The 24,175-nt window shown below is 36.7% G+C and overlaps 1 protein-coding gene and 1 long non-coding RNA gene across 2 annotated transcripts in view; both read right to left on the reverse strand.

Annotated features, from left to right (window-relative positions):
* Positions 1 to 1,148: 1,148 nt before the first annotated feature.
* Positions 1,149 to 6,830, reverse strand: LOC135158113 (uncharacterized). The gene is made up of 3 exons (XR_010296896.1): positions 6,626 to 6,830; positions 1,864 to 1,920; positions 1,149 to 1,192 (listed from the first exon to the last, which is right to left on the reverse strand). It is a non-coding gene; the product is annotated as an uncharacterized LOC135158113 (long non-coding RNA).
* Positions 6,831 to 12,253: 5,423 nt separating this feature from the next.
* The window catches only part of LOC135153106 (uncharacterized), a 42,716-nt gene continuing 30,794 nt past the window's right edge, over positions 12,254 to 24,175 (reverse strand). The window contains exons 13-14 of the mRNA XM_064115413.1: positions 24,001 to 24,058; positions 12,254 to 12,680 (exon numbers count right to left, since the gene is read on the reverse strand). Coding sequence (XP_063971483.1) covers positions 12,416 to 12,680; positions 24,001 to 24,058 — 323 coding nt within the window. The 3' untranslated portion in view covers positions 12,254 to 12,415. The remainder of the gene's footprint in view (positions 12,681 to 24,000; positions 24,059 to 24,175) is intronic.

The raw sequence follows: 24,175 nt of genomic DNA on the forward strand, positions 1-24,175 counted from the left end.
TAACCAATCAGAATGAATGATTTTATTCATTGCATCTAGTCATAAAGGGGTTGTCACACCCGGTACGTTTTAGTCAATGAAATACTGATGTAGGTATAAAAAACATTCATGTCATGTAATCATGTTTACTGATGTCGAAAATTATTTTAATAATTATGAAGAATGCGCATTCAAAAAAGAGGTCTTTATTTTAGAAATGTATCTTCGATATCAAGAATCAAATCAAGAAATACCTCATATGAAGATTTCATTCTGTATCTGGTAGAACGTGTATGCTTTCTTTATATTTAGTACTTCAATATAAATTAATCAAATAGTGTGCTTCGACTTAAAGGAATCCCCAAAGGCCAAAACATCACTATTTTTAAACATAACCTTAAAAAAGATGCTAATTTGCCAATACTTTACACAAACAAGTCAATCTACCATATAACTAAAACTCCCAGAATACAACTTGCCTACCGACCTATTACCGCATCCTGTCATGCTCCTCTCCGCACCTCCAATTGTACCTGCACCCCTCCCTTCTCCCTTCATTTGCCTCTCTGTTTCTCACTCATTATCACAATTATTGTAACCATATTCTTTTTTTTTGTTCTATTATTACTATGATCATTTATTCTAATTTGTGTCACTATTTCGTTGTTACCTTCGATATTTTGTATAGCCTCCTTTTAAACTGTCTTCCGTCACTATTTTATACTATAGTTTTGTAATGTTGCCTTTATGTATTGAAACTAACTTTCAGGGGCTTGCCTCCCATACAAGCTTTGCTTTTCTTGGCAAGCCCCTCCGTTTTGATTTGTATAGTTATTAGTCAAAGTTACTTTAGTTCGCATTAGTTCTCATTGTTTATACCTTCTAATTCTAATGCTTTATTCCGATTGATATTGTACTTTAAATATGACTATGTATTGTTAGTTTGATTTTGTTGTTCTTTGTGAACGGAAAATGAATAAAATCATAAATCATATATTTTCCTTATTTAAATGTATAGTCTGGTTTACAGCTCCTGCATGAATGGTGCTGGTGATCCAACCATATGCAAGTTCTAACCCAACCTGTGACATGTCATGTCATCACAGGTATATATGAAAGAATACACACATTCTGTGATTGAAATGATATAAAGAAATTAACAAACACAAACCTGTTGATGAACTGATTTCCTTTGTCCCATCGTCTCTTTAACCTGAAAATAAAATATTTTACATATCATTGATGTTAATGAAGTACTAACAATACCTTGGGCCCCTGCATAAAAAGTTACTACTACGATATGTTACATCCCATAACTTTAATGTGATGCTGGATTTTGATTGGATAATGTATACTGTTAGTTGCCATGGTAGTTACCGTTGATTGGAACCCTACACTAGTTCCTATGCAATTTATCTTGGTGTCTAGGCGTGGCCTATACAGTATATTACTACCATTAATCAGTCTGAACATAAGCATGATTGTCTCATATCTCACTTATAATTGTCAAATGTATATGCAGAACATCCTGTGTTGTTTATTTTGTTACATAATTAAATATTTCAAAATTTCTAGTTGCTATGGCCATGATGAAACCAAATTGGTATTTACAAAAACCATATTATCATGTAATCTTTTCATTCAAGCACGATACATGATAAATGATTGTTGTCATAATAAACTACAGATACAAATGAATATTATGTATAACATAATGAGTTAATAAAACTAATTTTTGGTTCATAATCATGCACTATTTGCCTATTAAGATACACCTGCATTAGCATAAACTGGATTTTTACTCTGAGGGATTCGTCCTACCCACATCTTTATTTTTTCTTGATGGCAAATATTACATGGTTGAAATTGTATTTACACACATACCTTTGATGGACCTATCACTTGACTCGATGGCTTGTCGAATATCGTTACCCCTTCCAACTGAAAATGAATTAAAATAATATAAGAAATTAAGATATGCGTTATATATCTTACGCAGCAAGGAAGGGCTAACGAAAATATGTAATGACTTATCGAAGCGCTAAACATCTTTATTTACATTTGTACTGTTATCCTCCACATGCGGGGACAGTAAAAATATCAGTCTGAACACAAGCTAAATCCATAACCCCCAAATTCGATTACTTCATACGTTTTTTATTGATATTATTTTGACGCTTTGTATCCTAAAGTCAAAATGTTCTTTGTTTGAACCAAGGGGGTTGATACACGATATTGCAGTAATATTACTATCTTTATGCCTTATATAGCAACGTAAGATCCTCTGTTCGATCGTCGGCCATCTCTGCTATGCAATTAGTGTTCTGCATAAAAAATGGAAATAGAAGTGTAGTGTATGATTTTTGTTTTAATTCCCTTAATTTTACATCCTGGACATCTTTTTGATGTATGTTGAAAGGGCTCAGAAATTGTTGTCGAAACATTATTTAGTTTGAGGCGGTCTCCTACTTCATGTACATGACTGTACAAATGTGGATTTGAATTCAGTAATTCAATTTTTTCACTTGACATTAACATTTTTTATACGTAATATATACAATGATAACATCAAATAATTACACTCTAAAAAAATGGTTTACCCAGTATTGGGTAAAATGGAAAAATGCATGTTGGTTGCGTAAAAATATATTTAGTAAATTTTACCTAATGTTGCGTTAAAATAGCACAATATGGGGTAAAATAAAAAGAAATACCCATCAAACATGCTTCTTCTCTTTCTACCCAATATTGAGTAAAGCTTTACTCAGCGTTTTTAAAGTCTATAACAATGTATCATAATTGAATTGAATTGAATTTATTTCCATTAAAAACAGATAACAATACATATAAAATGATACATATGAATTGATCAATAGAAAACGGGAGGATGGCCCTACTCAGCAGCATCAATAATGGTGCTGCTGGTCTACCGATGGGTCCTCATATAGCATAAAAGAAAATTACACAAAAATAAATAATACACAATATAAAAATAACATACCAAAACAGTAAGAAATAAAACTAATCGGTCATAACATCTAGCCCCACCCCCCCTTCTTACGTTAACACACCCTACATTTCAATGCATAGGAATTGAGTAACAGAGAATAATGTACACTCAGACCCAATTTAAGATGTGGTTATTAACTACGTTTTTAAATGAACTATAAGAAACAGAACATTTAGCATCACGTGGCAATTCATTAAAATATGTCGTACCCCTGTATGAAAACATTCTTATACAGTATTCAGTCCGTGGTTTAGGGAAAGATATTTATTAGAACGTAGAGAATATCTATGAGTAGAAAACTGTAATATATTATTCAAGTAAGGCGCACTAAGACTATTCAGACTCTTATACACCATTGAAAGAGTATGCTTTATACGCCTTGATTTTAATGACTCCCAGTTTAAGAGTTGATGAACAGTATGGTTTGATATATATTTATACGGATTAATTTTTAGTATTATTTTGCAAGCTCTATTTTGTAATTTTTGCAATTGTTGGGTACATTTCAAATTTGATTAATCAAAGTTCAAAGAGTACAATGTTTCATACATAACAAAGTACAACTGAGTTCATTTTCAAACTGATCAAACATTGTCCAAGTCTCCTTCATGTGTGATGAGACGCTTTATTGTTTTTCCGCCACTGGCTGGGAGCAAGGCGAAAATCCTTCCGTCAGCAGACTACGAAGCAAGAACCTTTTGACAGTTTTTCACTTTGTGTAGAAGCAATATATCAATAAACTATTACCACTCAGTTTTCACAGATTTTCAATTGATTACAAAGATATATAAGTATATAAATGTATATAAAAAGAAGTATACCACTAAGGCAACTATCTTTAGAACTCTAAAACAGAAGTTTGTGAGCTTTATTTTTTTTTCTTCAAATTTGAGATACGAGGTTCTAATATCATACCAAATATATGTGGTTATCTACAAGAACATGTCTTCAACTTTAAAGAGGAAAGGAATTTTTACGATGTCCCTAGGCAGAGTTGAAGCTAAATTACAGTAGTTGCAGTAAAACACTAATTTCGTGAGAAAGTCTGTAAAACCAAGATTAAGTATGACTATATCATCGTAGATCTAGATCTGGTACAGTTAAATAAACTGAACTTTGTGAAATCATAAAATCTAAGCTGAAATACGATCACACCGAAGATCGCCAACACAGATAGGCACACGTGGGACAGTGTATTATTATTGCTGGAATAAAGACCCGACGGAAGTGACCGAATCTGCGCTTATTTTGCTTATTTCTCAGCAATTACACAATTTCTTCCAGAATCCTTTGGCACATATTTTTTATTCATACAAACAGACACTTGGGTGGTCATTATATTAGATTCTGTAAAAAGTCATTTTGAGATCGTTACCAGAACTGGAATTTACCTTTAACATAATTATGACGAATTACCAACAGCAAAGTGATCTATGATCTATGAACTGTACTTCGATCTAATTCTTTTCGATTTATGTGGTGTTGGGGTGTTCCATGTCCTTACCAGTCAGACTGCAGGTCCCAAGAAAGTGGCTTCTTTCATCCAAGTGATATTCATGACTTGAGATGTTTTGCATATTTAATGAGCTTGATGCGGACCAAAACACCTCTTTTCATTTGGTCATTGCTGTTCTAATTGTGCATCGAATTTCATGAATTTGGTACCATCGTAAAGAAGGAGAATCATTCTTTTAGGTCATGTGTTTGGATTTATTCAAAGATTTTGTAATATAGGTTAAAATTTTGATCTAAAATATGCTACAAAATAAATATTTTCACCTGACAAAAGCTGCTAATTTCACACTTTATTTTTGTTTGAGCCCAAATGATTTTTATATCATGATAAAGCTGAATATGTATGCTCTGAAATGATATAGGTTTCAAAATAATAATTGGTTTAATCGGGTCAAGATCACACTTTTCATTTGCCGAGTACATAAAGCAGCTTGAAAACAAGAATACTGCACTCTGATTGGTCAAAGAGACCACACAATGGCAAATTCCAACGGTTTCAGTGACTGGGTTCGTGGGAAGGTCACACTTCCCATGTGGTAATCTCCTCAAATACCCCGCGCCTGTTGTTCTGTGAACCTTATCCAGCCAATCAGAACTCTGGATTTCATGCAAGTACAACATTTCAGAAATCTCGTCTTGTACCTTGGTGGGAAAAGTGTGATCTTGACCCGATTAAAAGGTGCCGCATATCAAAAGTGGCATTGTGAGAAAGTACAGAAGTTTAGCTTTATGGTGATATAGATATCATTGAGGCTCAAAATAAAAAGTTTTGCACAATTTGCAAAAGAAAACAGAGGAAGAAAATTCAGTTTTTAGGCACATTTTCAGGCCAAAAATTTACTTATTTAACAAAATATTGTATACAAAGTAAATTACCAATATGAAAGAGTAACTTTTACTCTATCTGATCGTGTAATAATATTTCATTTACCTTGAGGTTAAAACAGGTAAATTCTTAGAGAAAGAAAATCTCACGAATTACGAGATTTTGCAAGGAGGAGGATTCAGCCACGAGATGATTTGGATGAATCTGGCCTTTTTGCTCATTAGCATAGGGACCTGCGGTCTGACTGTAAGTTTAGAGTGAACACAACAATTTAAGGCTAATACCTCGGTCAAATTTGCTGTACGGCGGCCGTACGGCGAGGCGAAAACAGCCATTCCAACATTTTTGTACCTTAAGTGATTTGTGTTACAAGTCATGTCTAATTATGCCAGTGACCTTTTGTCCAGAGTTATGCAGTGCAGTTGGATATTAGCACGTTTTTATTTGTGTGCATGTTTCATACCTTGCATTACTTGGTGTTAGGCAGCTTAGGCTCTCTTGCAAATTCTTAATTCTTACCCCTATTCAATGCTAGGATGGTTAAAAAAGTTTTCTTGTAAGGGTTTTGTTATAAGCAGGTGAATGCAACATTTAAGTAGATTTGGTTTAAATTGGAATTCTTATATGGGAGGAACCCTAGTAAGAATTGATAGTTGTCACTTGAAGCGTAGGAATCGAAGAGGCAAGACCTCTGAGTTCTCTCTAAGAGCAGCCGCAGCAGCTCCGCTTCTAGAGTAAATACAATACTTCTCAGTCATTGTTCATTTTCATGTATGTTATTCTCTGACCTCTCGCATATCAGATTTTGTCATTTTACAGGAAGTCCTGGAACAGTATCCGTGACAAGACAGACAAGTTGTTTTGGTCTCATCATTGTAGGTTTTTGCTCTGCCATAGAGAGTTTGAATGAAAATGAATAAAACGGCTGTTTTCGATTCGCCGTAGGGGGAAATGTGACCGTAGCATTAGCTAACCCTTGCACTATTCATATCTTCAAGATTGAATCATTAAATCATACAAAGTTTTCATAAAACATTGAGTCTTTTGAATTATTATATGTCAAACATCCCTCAATTATGGACACCTATATCACCATGATCTTCTTTGCTTTCTAAAGGAAAGCAATGTTTAAATTGCAGCTTAATGGCCTGCCCCACTCTGCAAAACTGAAATGTATGAAAACTGACAGTTTAATATGAATAGGCAACTTTGGGACATGTGCATTTTATTGATTTCTGTGTTATATAAATCTGTTAAAAGTCAGCGGCAATATATAGTAAATGTTGTCCTCTTACCCAAGTTGATTGGCAGCAAAACTATTACAGTCTTCACTCGGAAATGTAACCATAGCAGAACAGTGGCAATGCCAAGAAATGGCACTATAAAAGCGTCTTACCAGACTTAAACCTCATCAATTCAATCTAATGTTTCACTTCGCAATCAAAATGGCGCTCGGTAAAGTAGCGGCCGCTAACCTTTGGTGCATTACTGGGTAATAGTAAGAACATAATTAGTGCACTCCGCAGCCACCGCCCCATTTACGGGTTCATGATAAATTAGTATTGCACTCGGTGAGAAGGAAATATGAAAAGAGATGACATGCACTGCTGCACTTATTGAAAAAGAAAAATGAAAATAAACATCGCACTGACAAAGGAATCCTGGCTAGGTATTTATCCAAGAAACTGAGCTCCAAGTTCAATCTATATTGTTACAGTGAATGAGGGTGAAACATTTTACAACAGAGACCGTACTGCAGTGGGTTGTGTTGGACACCAGTCAAAATATACACACTGTTAAAAATGATGGGGTGTTAAAACTGACACCAGTTTGATGTACTATATAGAGTCCATACCCTCTCTCTCATCCTCCTTCTCTCCCCCCCCCCCCAACCCCTTGTTCTCTTGCCAGAAAAAAGAAAAAAATATATATATTTGTTTTTAAAAGAATTAAGCTTGTGAGGGAGCAAATTCGCAGAAAAATGCTTATTATCAAAATTTCTCACTCTTTTCTTTATTTAAATCCCTCACTTTTTGTCTTTTCCCCTGCCTGTCTCACCTTTATCTCTGTTGTTTTGTTCCCATACCTATCATCGCTATGAGCTCTTTCCCCCTCTCTCTGTCATATTTCTTCTTCCCTCTCTCTCCCTCCCACACTTATTTCTCTTTTGTCAAAAAACGAAACAGAAAATATTTATTTAGACAAATGATGTTGTGAGGAAGTGTCGTCGAAGATTTTTTTTTTCATCCCTCTCTCTATTCTCTTTTTAGATCTCTTACTGTTTTCTTTGAAACCCCTCACTTCTTTCTTCCTCCCTGCCTGTCTCCACCTTGCATATATCTCCAGTTGTTTTGTTTCAATAGGCCTACTACCATTGGAAGCTCTCTTTCACTCGTCTTCTCCCGTTCTCTTCAGTCGGACTTTATTCATATAAATTATCATTATTTATTCTTTTTTTACACTCACAAAGCTTGAAGCACAACATATTTCATGCAGCATTCATTCACCCTGTTTATTTCCATATTTGAAAGAAGGTTCAAAATACATTAGTCCAATAAACTTGAACATTCCTCAGTATAACAGTTGTAGAAATACGTTATACATCCAGATAGTATAAACATGATAAATTACAATTTAAACTCATATTAATATGAGTGTGAATAACCCAATCAACCCCACAACCAAGCTTTTGGCATTAATACCACATCAAAGATGCAATACAAGTAGACGTATATGTGATCATGTAGACAAATATATGATATTTACACGAAACACCTACAAATAAACTATGTACAATATCACTCATAAGAAAAGAAATAACGTTAAGGCTACCGTATATCTATCATTAACCGTTCCCAATCCTTGTTCCCTACTCACAAACACACCCTGACACACAAAATGATAATAATAAGGTGTATTTCCTTGATGTGCTTTTTCAAAGCCACCGGTAGTAATGTCTTCGTGATTTTCCTTCAGAAGTTTCACAGGTTATACTGCACGTAAGGCAATATAAATCTAATCACCTGTGCGCTCTCTATCAATCATACTTTGATAAAGGGTTTATTTCATTACTTTATTTGTCCCCATTTCTGTTCAATGAATAAAAAAAGAAAGACTTTAAAGCCTGATGAAATGACATTGTAACCCTCCACCTCAACTGCGATGAAACATGTATCGTGTGCACTCATTCAATTCAAATATATTTGTTAATTCATTTACATTGTATCTTTTTCAAGTTTCAAGTTTATTTCATTTCTCAACTCAATACAACATAAGAAATAATTACACAGATATAAAATGATAACCATACAAATCAATACAAATGAATATACATTGCAAGCAATATCACTATACAAGAAAAGTAAAATGTTTATGGAAAACACTAAATAACGTTATAATCATATTAACCAATAACAATATATGCAATGGAAATAGAACAAAATGTAAACCATTTTCAATAAAACAATTTGCAAGGCTACATTTATAACTCCCTTCTTTTTAATAAATAGAGTTGAGTAAATGGAAGGATCCACTAAAAAGCAGGGCTTGTTAAGTGTGGACCTTTCAAAGAATGGATCAAAGATTTGTAGGTACAGGTATAAAACGAAAATGAGAATGAGAGAAAAAAAATAATAAGGTTGATGTGATGGTTGATGAAGAAATATCGAGATAATGGAAGAAGAGGATAAGGTGGTGCACATGTGTGGTTGAAAGAGGAAGAGAAGAATTAAGGAGTAACAAAAAAAGCAAAAGAGTGAAGGGGATAAGACCGATGAAGGAGAATGAGCGGACGAGAGCGAGGTAGAGAGACGGTCAGGTAGGGGGAGAGAGAAAGAGGAGGGTACAGGGGATCGGTTACCGACTGTTCAATTGGAATTTGCTTTATATGATTCAAGAATTTGTTTCTTCAGTTTAATCTTAAAAGAGTTCAAACTGGCAGCATTTATGATGTCATTGCTGAGTGAGTTCCAGTATTTCGGGCCATAGAAGGTAATTGTTTTTTGTGCGAAGAGAGTACGGGTACGGGGAAGGTGGAAGCGTCGGGATTGTCGGGTAGGATAATTGTGAATAGCGTTGTTTTTTGTACACATGATCATCAAAATGTTTGGTAGTTCATTTGTGTTGAGTTTGTACATGAATTGTCCTGTATGAAAAAGAAATAAATCCGGAAATTTGAGGAGATTCGACTTGTAGAACAAATCATCAGTATGACATCGAAAAGGAGCATTAATATGTATAATCCTTATGACCTTCTTTTGTAGAATAAGCATTTTGTCGGTGAGACTCTTGTATTATAGATGTATTTGCGCGAATAGCTATAATCTTGATTAAGACAGATCAATACATTACAAACAAAATGAATAAATGATTTTGAAAATAAGTATGATCATGTGATCATAACGGGGACGTTCATATCCATACATTGTAGTAACGTACTTGAAAAGTTACCAACGCTTACGGGGGGGGGGGGCAGAATTTAAGAGATGCTTTTACAGGGTACCAGATGTGCAGAATTTGTCATGGGTCATTATACTACAAATGTGATAATCATCATAGCCAATAAAAATTATTATCAATGAATATCGCTATATAACGTCATAATTTGACAAAGGTAACACGTGATATGTTAATCTACATTGGGTTTCCAGTTTACAAATTTATATCTTCTTTGAGTAAACATTTCATTATATACACCGTAACCTACTTTGTAGGGCTGGTCAACTATCTTGATAGTTGGTGTCTAAGTAAATGACAAATAGATGTTCTTATTTCAATCGGTATTGTGAAACTAAAACTGATTTGAATTATTATCACGATGCAGCTAATTTTCATTTTGAATATATCTCTTTAAATATAATGTTCTTGTTTCAAACATTACATATCATGGTGGATGAAAGGGCATCTTCCACCCAAAACTCACATCCACATTCCAATATGTGATATAGATCTTTAAGTAGGTTTTAAGTGTTTTTTAACTTGCTGAGTCCCAACCCTGAACAAAAACAACTCAAGATCTTCTTCCTAGAGGGACATCATAGTCAATTGATATTAAGCTAACGTAAGAGAAAGTAAAGCTATGCCTAGGTAGCGTTTCATCAACATTTTATGTCCGACAAGTTGTAAGAAATGACATCTTTCCTTGATTCTGATTGGCTGAGAGGCACTGTTCCTATGCCAACTGTCGGGTTGGATAAAATGGTATTTGTCAGATAAAGCACCCGACTAATCCTTTTATGAAACACTCACTAGAGCTGACAGGAAGTTAAATGGGTTACTCCGGGGTGAAAATATTTATATCTAAATAAATTCACTGAGCAATATTCAAATACTAAAATTCACTGATGAAAATGCTGACAATTTTATCAAAATGTGCAAACAAATAATGAAGTTTAGTAATGTATTATGGAAAGTTATAAACACGTCGTCATGAATATTCATTAGGTGGGCTGATGTCACATCCCCACTTTCCCTTTTCGTTTGTTATTATTTAAAATCATAATTGTTTCATTTTTTCATATATACATATGATGTGAATATCAGATATTGTTTGAAGGTTTGCATGGTGGCATGTACAATCACTGAATGATGTGGTTTACGGTACACCATGTGGAGTGTTATAGAAACAGTGGATAGAAGGAGAAAAAGGAATTGGATAGGCGAAGAAGTGGAGATTTGAGAGTAGAGTATTCTTTCAACTCCTGAAGACGGACAGTCAACCTGCCCGAAACGTCGAGTCTCTCTACTGCTTCTACTCATCATCTCTACTCGCCGACTCAAGCCAGCATCTCCTCATTAACCCTACTACTCAAGCTGTTTTCAACTCATCAACCTCTTCTGGTTTACAGTCCTTTTCAGGACTACATTCAAGAAAAGAATACTCTACTCTCAAATCTCCACTTTCTCGCCTATCCAATTCCTTTTTCTCCTTCTATCCACTGTTTCTATAACACTCCAGATGGTGTACCGCAAACCATATCAGCAATATGTGAATATATATATCCCTTGTAATAAAATAAGTTGCAGCAATGAATATCTAATGCACTGAATAAGTTGTCATTCCCCTTTTGTTAGTTCTTAAAGGTAAGGATTTGAATAATCCTAATTACATTGAAATAAAAAAAGAATAAGTGGGGATATTACATTATCAGTTCGTTCATTGAACATTCATGAAGACATGCCTAAACTGTTTCACTGGAATAATGCAAATCTTTTAAAATGCCATAAGTTTGTTATTCATTGTCGGCCTAATATAACAAATGTACCGTTAGCCAATCAGAATGAATGATTTTATTCATTGCATGTAGTCACAAAGGGGTTGACACTCCCGGAACGTTTTGGTCAGTGAAATGCTGACGTACGTATGAAAAACATTCCTGTCATGTAATCATGTTTACTGATGTCAAGAATTCAATTAACAATCATGAAGAATGCGCATTTAAAAAAAAGAGGTCTTTATTTTAGAAATGTATCTTCGATATCAAGAATCAAATCAAGAAATATAATCAGATGGTAAAGCGTCTTGTCATGCGTACATCGACTTACGTATATGAAATTATTATTGAGGTGGTTCAAGAGCACAGTGGTATCAAATTAACGATATCAGAAAAACAAATATATCAGGGACGGTTTGATAAAAATCAACCAAAGTTTTGTTCAATGTTTTTTATAATTGAAAGTCAGGCAAGGTGTCATGATACATATTATAAACCGAATGCCAAGTGTATAGGGTGCCCTTTGAATCATCCAGTGCTGTGCATGTATTACAATCATGACAGTTAAATACGTTTTTCATTCGTTGCGAATTATAAACAAAAACTGAATATTACATCATATACATGTACATGTATAACTGAGTTGCCTGGTTGTTACCTTGATTTTTTAAACCTGATAAGTCTATTTGATTTTGTTTGATTTTTCTTTCTACTTTCTAAATTGTCATCAGGATGGATTCCCCCTTTGCTAGATATGGAAAGTCGGCTTCCCGCCCCAGACATGCTAGAGCTCCTTGCCGATGGAACCGAATTTCTATCCATTTGACACATGTCTGTCCCATTCCCATATGTCCCTGACTGCTTACTGGCATTTCATTTCTTATATTTACATATGAGTCCTCCGAGGTATGAGTTCCTTAGTGCTCTATCCAGATCTACCATGGATCCATCTTTGTCCTTCCATTCATGTAACACATCTTCGAAAGCAGCCTTAAAGTCCTGTGAATTTCTGACCAATATTTTTTGTGTGTAGTTGTATTCGAATCCCAATTGCTGGCATAGCTCACTGTATTTTTCGTGAGGGAGGAGTCTGGCTAGCCTGGAGATGTCACGATCTATCACTTCTCTTTCAGGTAATCTGCAAGTATAAGATATAATCCTAAAATGATATATTTTAGGTTTGATATGAAAACTAATGATTTTTATTATTCTGTTTTTAATTAAAATGAAAGGGAGAGAGATCAAAGTGTTTCTTTGATCATTATAATGTTTCTATCTTATTTACCTCGCTTTAACGCATCGAGCAATATTGGACATTCAATAACACATAAGCTACGAGCTCTGCCTTGTACAGAGTATTCTTGCCGCAAGTGATGTCATGAATAATGAGAAAGGATAGCGATAAGTAAGTTTGGTTTAAGGAAAAAGCCAAAACAAGAGGGACCATACAAATAATGGTTTAACGATAAAGAAATAAACTTGATGGTTTTTTTTTGCAGCTGCAACGCGAATCGCGAGTGAAATGGTTATTAAAGGACAAGTCCACCCCAACAAAAATTTGATTCGAATAAAAAGACAAAAATCCAGCAAGCAAAACACTGGAAATTTTATCAAAATCGGATGTAAAATAAGAAAGCTATGACATTTTAAAGTTTCGCTTAATTTTAACAATACAGTTAAATGCATATCCTGGCTGGTATGCAAATGAGGAGACCATGACGTCATCCACTCACGATTTATTTTGTATTTTATTATATGAAACATGAAATATTCTAATTTTCTCCTCATTGTCAAGTGATACAACGATTGATTCCTCCCTGAACATGTAGAATTAGAATTGTTTAATACTATATGGTTCAGTCAAGTTGGTCTTTATTGTCATGTAGATAAACAATGAAATATTGTATAATTCAAACAATAAAAAACAAAAGAAATAGTGAGTGCCGGACATCATCGACTGACTCACCTAGTTGTGCATATCACTGTTTTGTTGAAAATAAGCGAAATTTTATAATGTCATAACTTTCTTATTTTAGATCCGATTTTGATGAAATTTTCAGCACTATGCTAGTTAGATTTTTATCTATTTATTCAAGTCGGCATTTTCCTGGGGTGGACTTGACCTTTAAGTTTATTTTGGGCAGAAAAAACCTGAGTGTGTGTGGGATGTTATCATGTGTGGAGGGAATGACAAAGGAGCAGATATGGGGTATGATGATGATTGACCGTGAGTGGGATAAGACGGTGTATGGGGTAATATGATTGAGAGTGAGTGAGTGTGATGAAGTATGTATGGTGTGTGGGAGTGATGCTTATTGAGTGAGTTTGGGATGTGATGCTGATTGAGCATGTGTGAGTGTGATGGTGATGATTGGGCGTGTGTGGGTGTAATGATGACTGATGAGCGTATGAGGTGTGTGGTGATAATTGAGCATGTGCTGGGTGTGATTATTGAGGGTATGTTGGTGTGATGATTAAGCGTGTGTGCGTAGGTGTGATGATTGAGCATGTGTGGATGTAATGATGATTGAGCGTGTATTGGTGTGATGATTACTGACAGTGTGTAGGATGCAATGCTGATTATTCGTTTGTGTGTACGTGTGATGTTGATATAGCCTGTCTGGGGTGTGATGATGATGATGGAACATGTGTGAGGGATTTAATGGTGATGGAGAGTGGGTATGGGTGTGTAATAATTGTAGATGTGATGATGATTGAGCGCGTGTGTGGATGTGATTGAGCGTGTGAGGGTGTGATGATGATTGAAATCAGGGTACTAATGGATAATTCGTTTCTCATTTTTTTTTTTTTTTTTTTTTTTATTTTTTTTTTTTTATGAGTGAGCGCCCTGCGTGGCTGCCTTTCACTCTGTGCTCTCTTAGTTTTGTCATTTTCTTGAGTTATTCTGGAATATCATTCTTATAATTGTGTGTTACCTGTATTGTATATGCTTTGTGAATCTCCTGGACAATTTTGGTGTCATGTATTTAAGAAATTTGGACGAAAATCAGTAATTTGGATTTGAGGTTTGTACACTCTCTGAGTACTTCTTGATCGTACAGTAGCCAAACTACAGCTTTCATGTTCATGTACAGTATATGTTTGTGCACTCAACTGCACCACTATGAATAGGCCTTTTCCCTATTGTATCTGAAAGAGCTACTAAGTATCTTAAGCTCAGATTCTATTCACAACTAAGTGATACTAAAGGTAAATACAATGGAAGGAATGAGGTGTTTGTTTATTATGAGTCTAATTCTGACTCTTCTTCCATGTACAGGTAGGGCTGCCTGTCACATTTATACAGCCCCGTGCACTTATAATGCATATCCTAATGTGAAGAATTGTAGTGATATGTCTTTTAGGGTAATAGGTTACTCAAAAGCATGTATCTTGTATTATAAGAATGCAAGCCCCACTTTTCAACTAACACTACTTACCAGTGGGGATATTGAAATTAACCCTGGCCCTTCTCCTAATGTATCTAAGGATCATACATGTATGATTGATAACAATACAAAATGTATGTACAAGTATAGTGTTACAGAACTTTTACAACTTAACCCCTACAATGTCAACATAAGTCTGCCTCGCAAGACCCTTCGGATTGATGATGAGACTTGGCAGCAAATTACTGCACAGCGGATTAACAGAGTTAAGAAGACACACAGAGGAAAGAGGGCAGGAAGACAGCATAGGGATAAAGTAGAGAAACTCTCCATGAAATTAAAAAGTACTCACTTGAATACAGACTTTTCAAGTAAAAACATCAAATTCGCTATGTTAAATGCAAGATCGGTGAAGAACAAAACTGCTGAACTTGTCGACTACATTCTTGACCATGAGTTGGACATTGTTGCTCTCTGTGAAACCTGGCTCACACCGAACGATGCTGCTGTGATTGGTCAGCTGACACCATGCGGCTTTACCTTCAAGCACATTCCCAGAGCCGGTAAACGAGGAGGAGGGGTAGCTGTGCTGTTCAAGAGTCAACTAGATGTCAGAATCCTGGACTCTCCGAATATAACATCATTTGAAATGATCCAAATGTCACTCAATCACAAACAGAAAGTCTTGCATCTGATAAATGTGTATCGTCCACCTACTCCAACACAGTTTCAGACTTTCTTGGAGGAATTCTCCAATGTTCTTGATGGGCAGCTCCTGTGTTCTTCTGACTTGCTGATTGCAGGGGATTTCAACATACCAATGGACTTGTCAACTCCTACTTCTAAATCATTTTCTGAGTTGTTAACAGCCTACAACATGGTTCAACATATTAATGAGCCAACCCATAACCGTGGCCATGTTCTAGATTTGCTCATGACCAACAATGAGAATACTGTTAACCTATGTAATATTTGTGTTGTAGAAGGCATATCTGACCATTCAGCACTGATGTGCGATTTAGGCCTTCCAAAACAAACCAACCAGAAGAAAATAGTAACAACACGAAATCTGAAATCTGTTGACCCGAAAGAGTTTGCAGATGACACCCATGTTAAGTCTCTTATATCAGGTTGTTTAAATGTTAATGGTGTCGATGAAGAAGTGGATATGTATAATACTTTACTCAGCTCTGCTCTTGATAAGTTGGCACCTGAGAAGCAGCTGAAGGTTACAATTCACCCTAATACTGATTGGTACACCCCAGAAATTACTCAAGAAAAATTGATTCGAAGACAGTTTGAAAGACGATTTAGGTCCACAGGGTTGGAGATTCACAAGCAGATATATCGTGACCAAAAGCAACGTGTCAATACTTTGATAAAGAATGCTAAGTTACAATACCATTCGAAAAAGATTGAGGATTGTGTGAAAGACACAAAAAAATTGTACAAAGTTGCCAATGATTTGCTTAACAGGAAACAAAAATCTCCTTTACCAGAACATCTCACTCATGGTGATCAGGCTAAGCTAGCAAATTGCTTCGATCAGTATTTTGTAGATAAGATTCTAACAATCCGACAGTGCCTTTTAACTCCTGCCTTACACTCAAATGACACTGTTAGCGAAATTAAGTCAGATTTGAGGGAATTTCGACCTGTCACTATCAGTGAAATGGAAGTATTTATAAAAAATTCTCCAAACAAATCATGTGAACTTGACCCAATCCCAACAGATTTGGTTAAGAAATGTTCCACAGTTCTGTTGCCCGTCATTACTAGAATAGTAAATACAAGTCTTAGTTCGGGAGTTGTGCCACAGGTCTGTAAAAAAGCTGTCATCCATCCGACGCTGAAAAAATCAGGCTTAGATCAAGAGTGTTTGAAAAATTACCGCCCGGTATCAAACCTGTCTTTCTTAGGTAAACTACTGGAAAGAGTTGTTTTCTCACAACTAACATCATATTTACAAGATAATGAGTTACTTGACCCACATCAATCCGCGTACAAGCCTGGTCATAGTGTAGAAACACTACTAGTTAACTTAACAGATACTATTTATAGAGAGATGGATAATGGCAAAATTACGGCACTCATTATGCTTGATATGAGTTCAGCATTTGACACAGTAGATCACACTATCCTAATTGAAAGGCTGAACTCATTAGGTATCAAGGGAACTGCCCTTGCTTGGTTCAAATCCTATCTATCAGAACGATCTCAATATGTTAGAATCGGTAGTTCTATATCAGGTTTAACTACTCTGAAGTTTGGGGTACCCCAGGGCTCTGTTGGAGGTCCACTGCTCTATTCCCTCTATATGCAACCAATCAGCAAGATATTTCGTAAACATGGCATAAAATACCATTGTTATGCCGACGACATACAACTCTATTTGTCTTTTCAACCCTCAATGTCATCACTGAACTCTGCTATCACAAAACTTGAAGCATGTCTACAAGACCTTAAGACATGGCTTGTATCTAATTGTCTGAAACTGAATGATGATAAATCAGAATTCTTAATACTTGGATCAAAGTTTATGCTTGGTAAAATTGACTTTCAGTCATGTCATATCCATCTTGGTAGCTCTTGTATCACTTCGTCTAAAACAGCCCGTAATCTTGGGGTTATATTTGATCAGGAAATGACTTTTCGCAACCATATCACTCAAGTCCAACAAAATGTCAGATATCAACTACGTAATTTAAGTTTCATCAGAAAGTCACTGTCTAAACCTGCAGCCGAGATACTTATCCATGCTTTAATTTCCTCCCGTTTAGATTTTTCAAACTCATTGTTCTGTAACCTCCCACAAAAAGATTTGACGAAACTTCAACGTCTACAAAACTCTGCTGCCCGTCTCCTAACCTACACTAAAAAGTATGACTCCATCTCGCCAATCCTCCAGTCCTTACATTGGCTGCCTGTTGGTAAAAGAATCACTTTCAAAATTCTTTTACTAATACATCATTCAATTTATTCTCTCTTCCCCACATATCTCAGCAGGTCTATCTCAAAATATCAGCCTTCGCGTAGTCTTCGCTCATCATCTGATACTCTATTGCTCCAGACACCCAGAACAAAACACAAATGGGGGGACCATGCATTCTCTGTTATAGGACCAAAACTATGGAATCAACTGCCTATCCAATTTCGCCAAATTTCATCAACAGAAACGTTCAAGTCCCAGTTGAAAACTTACTTAATCTCCCATTAACAGTTTAATATTGTGTTTATTCAGGAGAATTCAAATTCCATTCTTGTTTGTTTTCTATAGTTGTTGTGTTTTGTGTTTATTTTCCTTGAAGCGCCATGAGCACCGAAAGGTGGACCTGTGCGCTATATAAGTAGCCACCATTATTATTATTATTATTATTATTATTCCCGATCATCGCAGAGCAAAAACGGAAATCAACCTCATGGTTTGGTCTCTGAAAACACAAAAACGAAATCGCAACGAGAAAAACCTGTTGTGATTTCGTTTTTGGAGATCAAAAACAGAAGAATGAAATCAGAAATACTTTTGGGCTCTTTCTGATACCTCATTCTATACTTGTGTTTGTTATATATCAAAAACAAAATCAGAACACGCTTTCTACCCCGTGATTCTGTTTGGAAAAACGCAGACAGCGAAAACGTAATCGGGTACTCGCTTTCCACTTCTTGCTCTCTGATTTTGTCTTTCGCACAGCCAACAGCCATATATCGAAATACATTATACACACGTGCACGCAGTACAGTGCATGCATGATACGACCACATGCAACATAAATTCACGTGTGGCTTTTTCCAGCGTTTTCGGACCTTCACAGACAGTGGCGTAGCTAGGATTTTTTTTCCCGGGGGGGGGGGGGCAAGGGGAAATAAAAGAAAATGAAGGAGGCAGCGAAATGAGATGAATAAAATATTTAAAAAAATATACAAGACATGATATTTGCTATGATGTAAAAATCTATCACATAATTATAATTTTATTTCAAAATGCCGTTTTCCTTCTGGCTCGCTTCGCTGGCTGGCGACTTTTTTTTTTTTACAAATTTTCCCACATTTGCTATGGTGTGCCCCCTCAAAATATTTAGATGATTACGGTACACAACTGCATTGATTGATTGATTGATTGATTGATTGATTGATCGACTAAATTTCCAAAGCGACTATCACATAATTAGAATTTGATTTCAAAATCATTTTAAAAGACAGGGAAATAAATTAAAGATGACAAAAAGGCAAACAAAAGCGAGTGAAGGTAGAATGGAATGAGGCAAAATCTAAATTGGAAAATAAAAAAAGGGACAAGATATTACTACCGGGCTGCTGAGGATTGAGGATAACGAGCGGGAAAAAAAGATGGATGGTATATAGCATAATTTCGTATGAAAGTCTATTATAAACTTGCTAAATATCCAAAGCTACCGGGGGCTCTGTCCAAGAGTCAAGACCCCGTGCAGTGGAGGCCCTTAACCTGTAACTTTTAAAGGGCTCTATAACGGCCCCCTATATGGACCCTTCCTGCATTAACCTTTGCGTTGAAGCACTGGCGTACGGGGGGGGTGATTGGTTCCACAGCCAAGGGGAAATAAAAGAATATGAAGGAGGCAGCGAAATGAGATGAATGAAATAAAAAAATATAAGACATGATATTTGCTATGATGTAAAAATCTATCACACAATTGAATTTTATTTCAAAAGGCCATTTTTCTTCTGGCTCGCTTCGTTCGCTGGCGACTTTTTACAAATTTCCCCACATTTGCTATGGTATGCCCCCTAAAAATATTTGGATGATTACGGTACACAACTGCAGCACTGAATTTATGTGTAGTGTGAAAGCTATATAAATATACACGCAATTTGATTAAAATTAGTGGCCATCTGTAAGGTTTTAAATGGCTTTAATATCAAGAGGTTCCAGGGCTCCACCCCGGACCCCACTCATAGAGCATTGTTGTATGAGTTTGGACCCTGGCCCCCAGAAGTTCTACAACCAAACAAAAAAAGAGGAAAGAAAGAAAAGCAAAGGAAAAGTGTTTAATATTTTTCTGAATATGACGTCAAAATCTATCTTCATGTTAGATCCTCTTGAAAAGGATTTTTTTTTCTATCTCGCTCGCTTCGCTCGCTCCGGACTTATATTAAGCTACTTCTTGCCATAAGCGCCATACTGGGCACCCTCGAGCAAATAGGGCTTCGCCCTATTGGGCACAATCATAACAAAAATCCTTTTCACCGTGGCGTACAAAAGATATCATATTATCTTTTTAACACTATGTCAAATCTATCACAAAATTGGATTTTTGCCATTAAAATGTCAAAACTTTTGCTCGATCGCTCCGCTCGCTCGCATGTATATATTTTTGTCCGATACTCCATAATATCGCCCCCTCAAAATTTTTGCCTTATGACTCCATTGCCTGCTTTATGATGTGACCGGGAAATTATCGGTTCTTGGCCCCCCCCCCCCCGGCCACCGACCCATGTCACGCCACTGCATGCAACGGGTCAAGCTAGTGTGTATCTGGTTGCCCGAGTCGAGTTCTACAAGTTAGGATACGTGGTTACCCTGGCTAGGCCGTCGGGATATCCCTGGGAGCCCCTTGAAAAAATACTTTATTTAATTTTAAAAATGCGATAAATTGCCCTTTATTCCCTTTAATTTTGTTAATTTGAGCCCCCTGAATGTGCATGCGCCGGGTCAAACTAGTGTTTATCTGGTTGCCCGAGGAGTGAAGTTCTACAAGTTAGGATACGTGGTTACCCTGGCTAGGCCGTCGAGATATTCCTGGGGGCCCCTTGAAAAAATACTTTTTTAGTTTTAAAAAATGCGATAAATAGCCCTTTATTCCCTTTAATTTTGTTAATTTGAGCCCCCTAAATGTGCATGCGCCGGGTCAAGCTAGTGTCTATCTGGTTGCCCGAGTCAAGTTCTACAAGTTAGGATACGTGGTTACCCTGGCTAGGCCGTCGGAATCTCCCTGGGGGGGCCCTTGAAAAATACTTTATTTTAATTCAAAAAATGCGATAAATATCCCTTTATTCCCTTTAATTTTGTTAATTTGAGCCCCCTAAATGTGCATGCGCCGGGTCAAATCAGTGTTTATCTGGTTGCCAGAGTCGAGTTCTACAAGTTAGGATATGTGGTTACCCTGGCTAGGCCGTCGGGATATCCCTGGGGGCCCTTTGAAAAAATACTTTATTTTAATTTTAAAAATGCGATAAATAGCCCTTTATTCCCTTTAATTTTGTTAATTTGAGCCCCCTAAATGTGCATGCGCCGGGTCAAGCTAGTGTTTATCTGATTGCCCAAGTCGAGTTCTGCAAGATAGGATTCATGGTTGCCCTGGGTAGGCCGTCGGGATATCCCTGGGGGCCCCTCGAAAAGAAAAAAAAAAAAAATTTCTGCCCTTTTATTCACTGACGTTTGTCCCCTAAATGTCCTCCTACTAGGGCAGGCAAGTGTTGTTATGGATGCCCGAGACGTGCTGTACCTGTTTAACCCGCTAGTTAGCTTTCAAGACCCATAATTTTTTAATATCGAATATCGAATATTGGTCCAACTTCACACGTGTTTGAATATCGAACCTGAATATCAAACCAACTTCACAGTTTGAATATCGAATATCGAACATCCAACCAACTTCCTGCCGGTGTATTTCGATATACAGTGCGTCCCAGAAAAAACGAAACCGAGATTTAGCGATGATTTATCATAACTTAATCACAAATAAAATAGACAAATGGACTACCAATGTAAAGCTTAGAATCTCCTCTTTCATCTGATATTACTTAGATTATTTCTCCTTCACGCATGAGTGAGCAAAAACAATTTGAAGAGGGGATAGCAAAAAGTCATTTGGCGGGTTGTATCTGGCTTTCAAAAGGAAAACCACATTTTTTAAAAGTTCAATATCTGCTCTTTAATTTGATACCGGAATTACAGAAAATGGTCGAGAAATAACAAAGTTCTGGTTATTTGAAATAAGGCTTGAATTTCAATTATGTCACAAAATGAAGAGGTTTTACAGGCTAGCGTTCAAACTCACTCGACACCGTTTTGTTTACGATCAGCCATGCAGTAAGTTTTCTGTTAACCATGCGATAGCTTCTGTGGGAAACCGGTGATAACAGTTTATTTAATGAAATTATGGAAATTCAAGCCTTATTTCAAATAACCAGAACTTTGTTATTTCTTGACCATTTTCTGTAATTGAGGTATCAAATTGAAGAGCGGATATTGAACTTTTAGGACATGTGATTTTCTTTTTGAAATTCAGATACCCCCCGCCAAATGAGTTTTTGGTATCCTTTCTTCAAACTGTTTTTGCTCACTCATGCGTGAAGGCAAAATAATCTAAGTAATATCATATGAAAGAAAAGATTCTAAGCTTTACATTGGTAGGTCATTTGTCTATTTTGATAGTGATTAAGTTATGATAAATCATCGCTAAATCTCGGTTTCGTTTTTTCTGGGACGCACTGTATGGCTGTTGGCTGTGCGAAAGACAAAATCACAGAGTAGGAAGTGGAAAGCGAGTACCCGATTTCGTTTTCGCTGTCTGCGTTTTTCCAAACAGAATCAGGGGGTAGAAAGCGTGTTCTGATTTTGTTTTGATATATAACAAACACAAGTATAGAATGAGGTATCAGAAAGAGCCGAGCCCAAAAGTATTTCTGATTTCATTCTTGCTGTTTTTGATCTCCAAAAACGAAATCACAACAGGTTTTTCTCGTTGTGATTTCGTTTTTGTGTTTTCAAAGACCGAAACATGAGGTTGACTTCCGTTTTTGCTCGGCGATGATCGGGAATGAAAAACGAATTATCCATTAGTACCCTGATTGATTGAGAATGTGTGTGGATGTGATGATTGAGCATGTGTGGGTGTGATGATGATTGAGCATGTGAGGGTGTGATGATGATTGAGCATGTGAGGGTGTGATGATGATTGACCATGTGAGGGTGTAATGATGATTGAGCGTGAGAGAGTGTGATGATGATTGAGCATGTGAGGGTGTGATGATGATTGAGCGTGTGAGGGTGTGATGATGATTGAGCATGTGAGGGTGTGATGATGATTGACCATGTGAGGGTGTGATGATGATTGAGCGTGAGAGAGTGTGATGATGATTGAGCATGTGAGGGTGTGATGATGATTGAGCGTGTGAGGGTGTGATGATGATTGAGCGTGTGAGGGTGTGGTGATGATTGAGCATGTGAGGGTGTGATGATGATTGAGCATGTGAGGGTGTGATGGTGATTGAGCATGTGAGGGTGTGATGATGATTGAGCATGTAAGGGTGTGATGATGATTGAGCATGTGAGGGTGTGATGATGATTGAGCATGTGAGGGTGTGATGATGATTGAGCGTGTGAGGGTGTGATGATGATTGAGCGTGTGAGGGTGTGATGATGATTGAGCATGTGAGGGTGTGATGATGATTTGAGCATGTGAGGGTGTGATGATGATTGAGCATGTGAGGGTGTGATGATGATTGAGCATGTGAGGGTGTGATGATGATTGAGCATGTGAGGGTGTGATGATGATTGAGGGTGTGATGATGATTGAGCATATGTGGGTGTTATGATGATTGAGCGTGTGAGGGTGTGATGATGATTGAGCATGTGTGGGTGTGATGATGATTGAGAGTGTGAGGGTGTGATGATGATTGAGCATGTGTGGGTGTGATGATGATTGAGCGTGTGTAGGGTGTGATGATGATTGAGTGTGTGTAGGGTGTGATGATGATTGAGTGTGTGTGGGATGTGATGATGATTGACATTGCGTGGAAATGTAGTGCTGATGGAGTGTGTGGGGTGTGTTATGATGACTGTGCGTGTTAGCTGTGCTATTGTCGTATTGTGTGTAGGGTGTGGTGGCGATTGATTGTGAATGGGATATAATGCCAAATGAGCATGTGTTGTTGTTATACTGACCGAGCTTGTAAATTATCATTTTAAGTGGTTTCATTCCCTCTTGTTTGGGTTTTTTATGTGAGCGTATCGATGTTTATTTAAAAAATGAAAAAAGTATAGTTATGATGGTACTATCATAATGGAAATAAACGATCACAACTTACTCTGGAGTTGCTTCTGTTTGTTGAAGTGGCGTTTGACCTGTAGCACCTTCTAGTTGTCCTACAAAAAAAAACAGAGAAAAGTGGTTTATCACTTAACATCTAAATGGAATTTGGGGTTTATTTCCCCTTTATATTGAGAGATATGATATTGTACATACCAAAGTAGTCCTCCTTC

This window comes from Lytechinus pictus, unplaced genomic scaffold (assembly GCF_037042905.1).
Source record: "Lytechinus pictus isolate F3 Inbred unplaced genomic scaffold, Lp3.0 scaffold_37, whole genome shotgun sequence".
In the NCBI taxonomy this organism is placed as follows: Eukaryota; Metazoa; Echinodermata; class Echinoidea; order Temnopleuroida; family Toxopneustidae; genus Lytechinus; species Lytechinus pictus.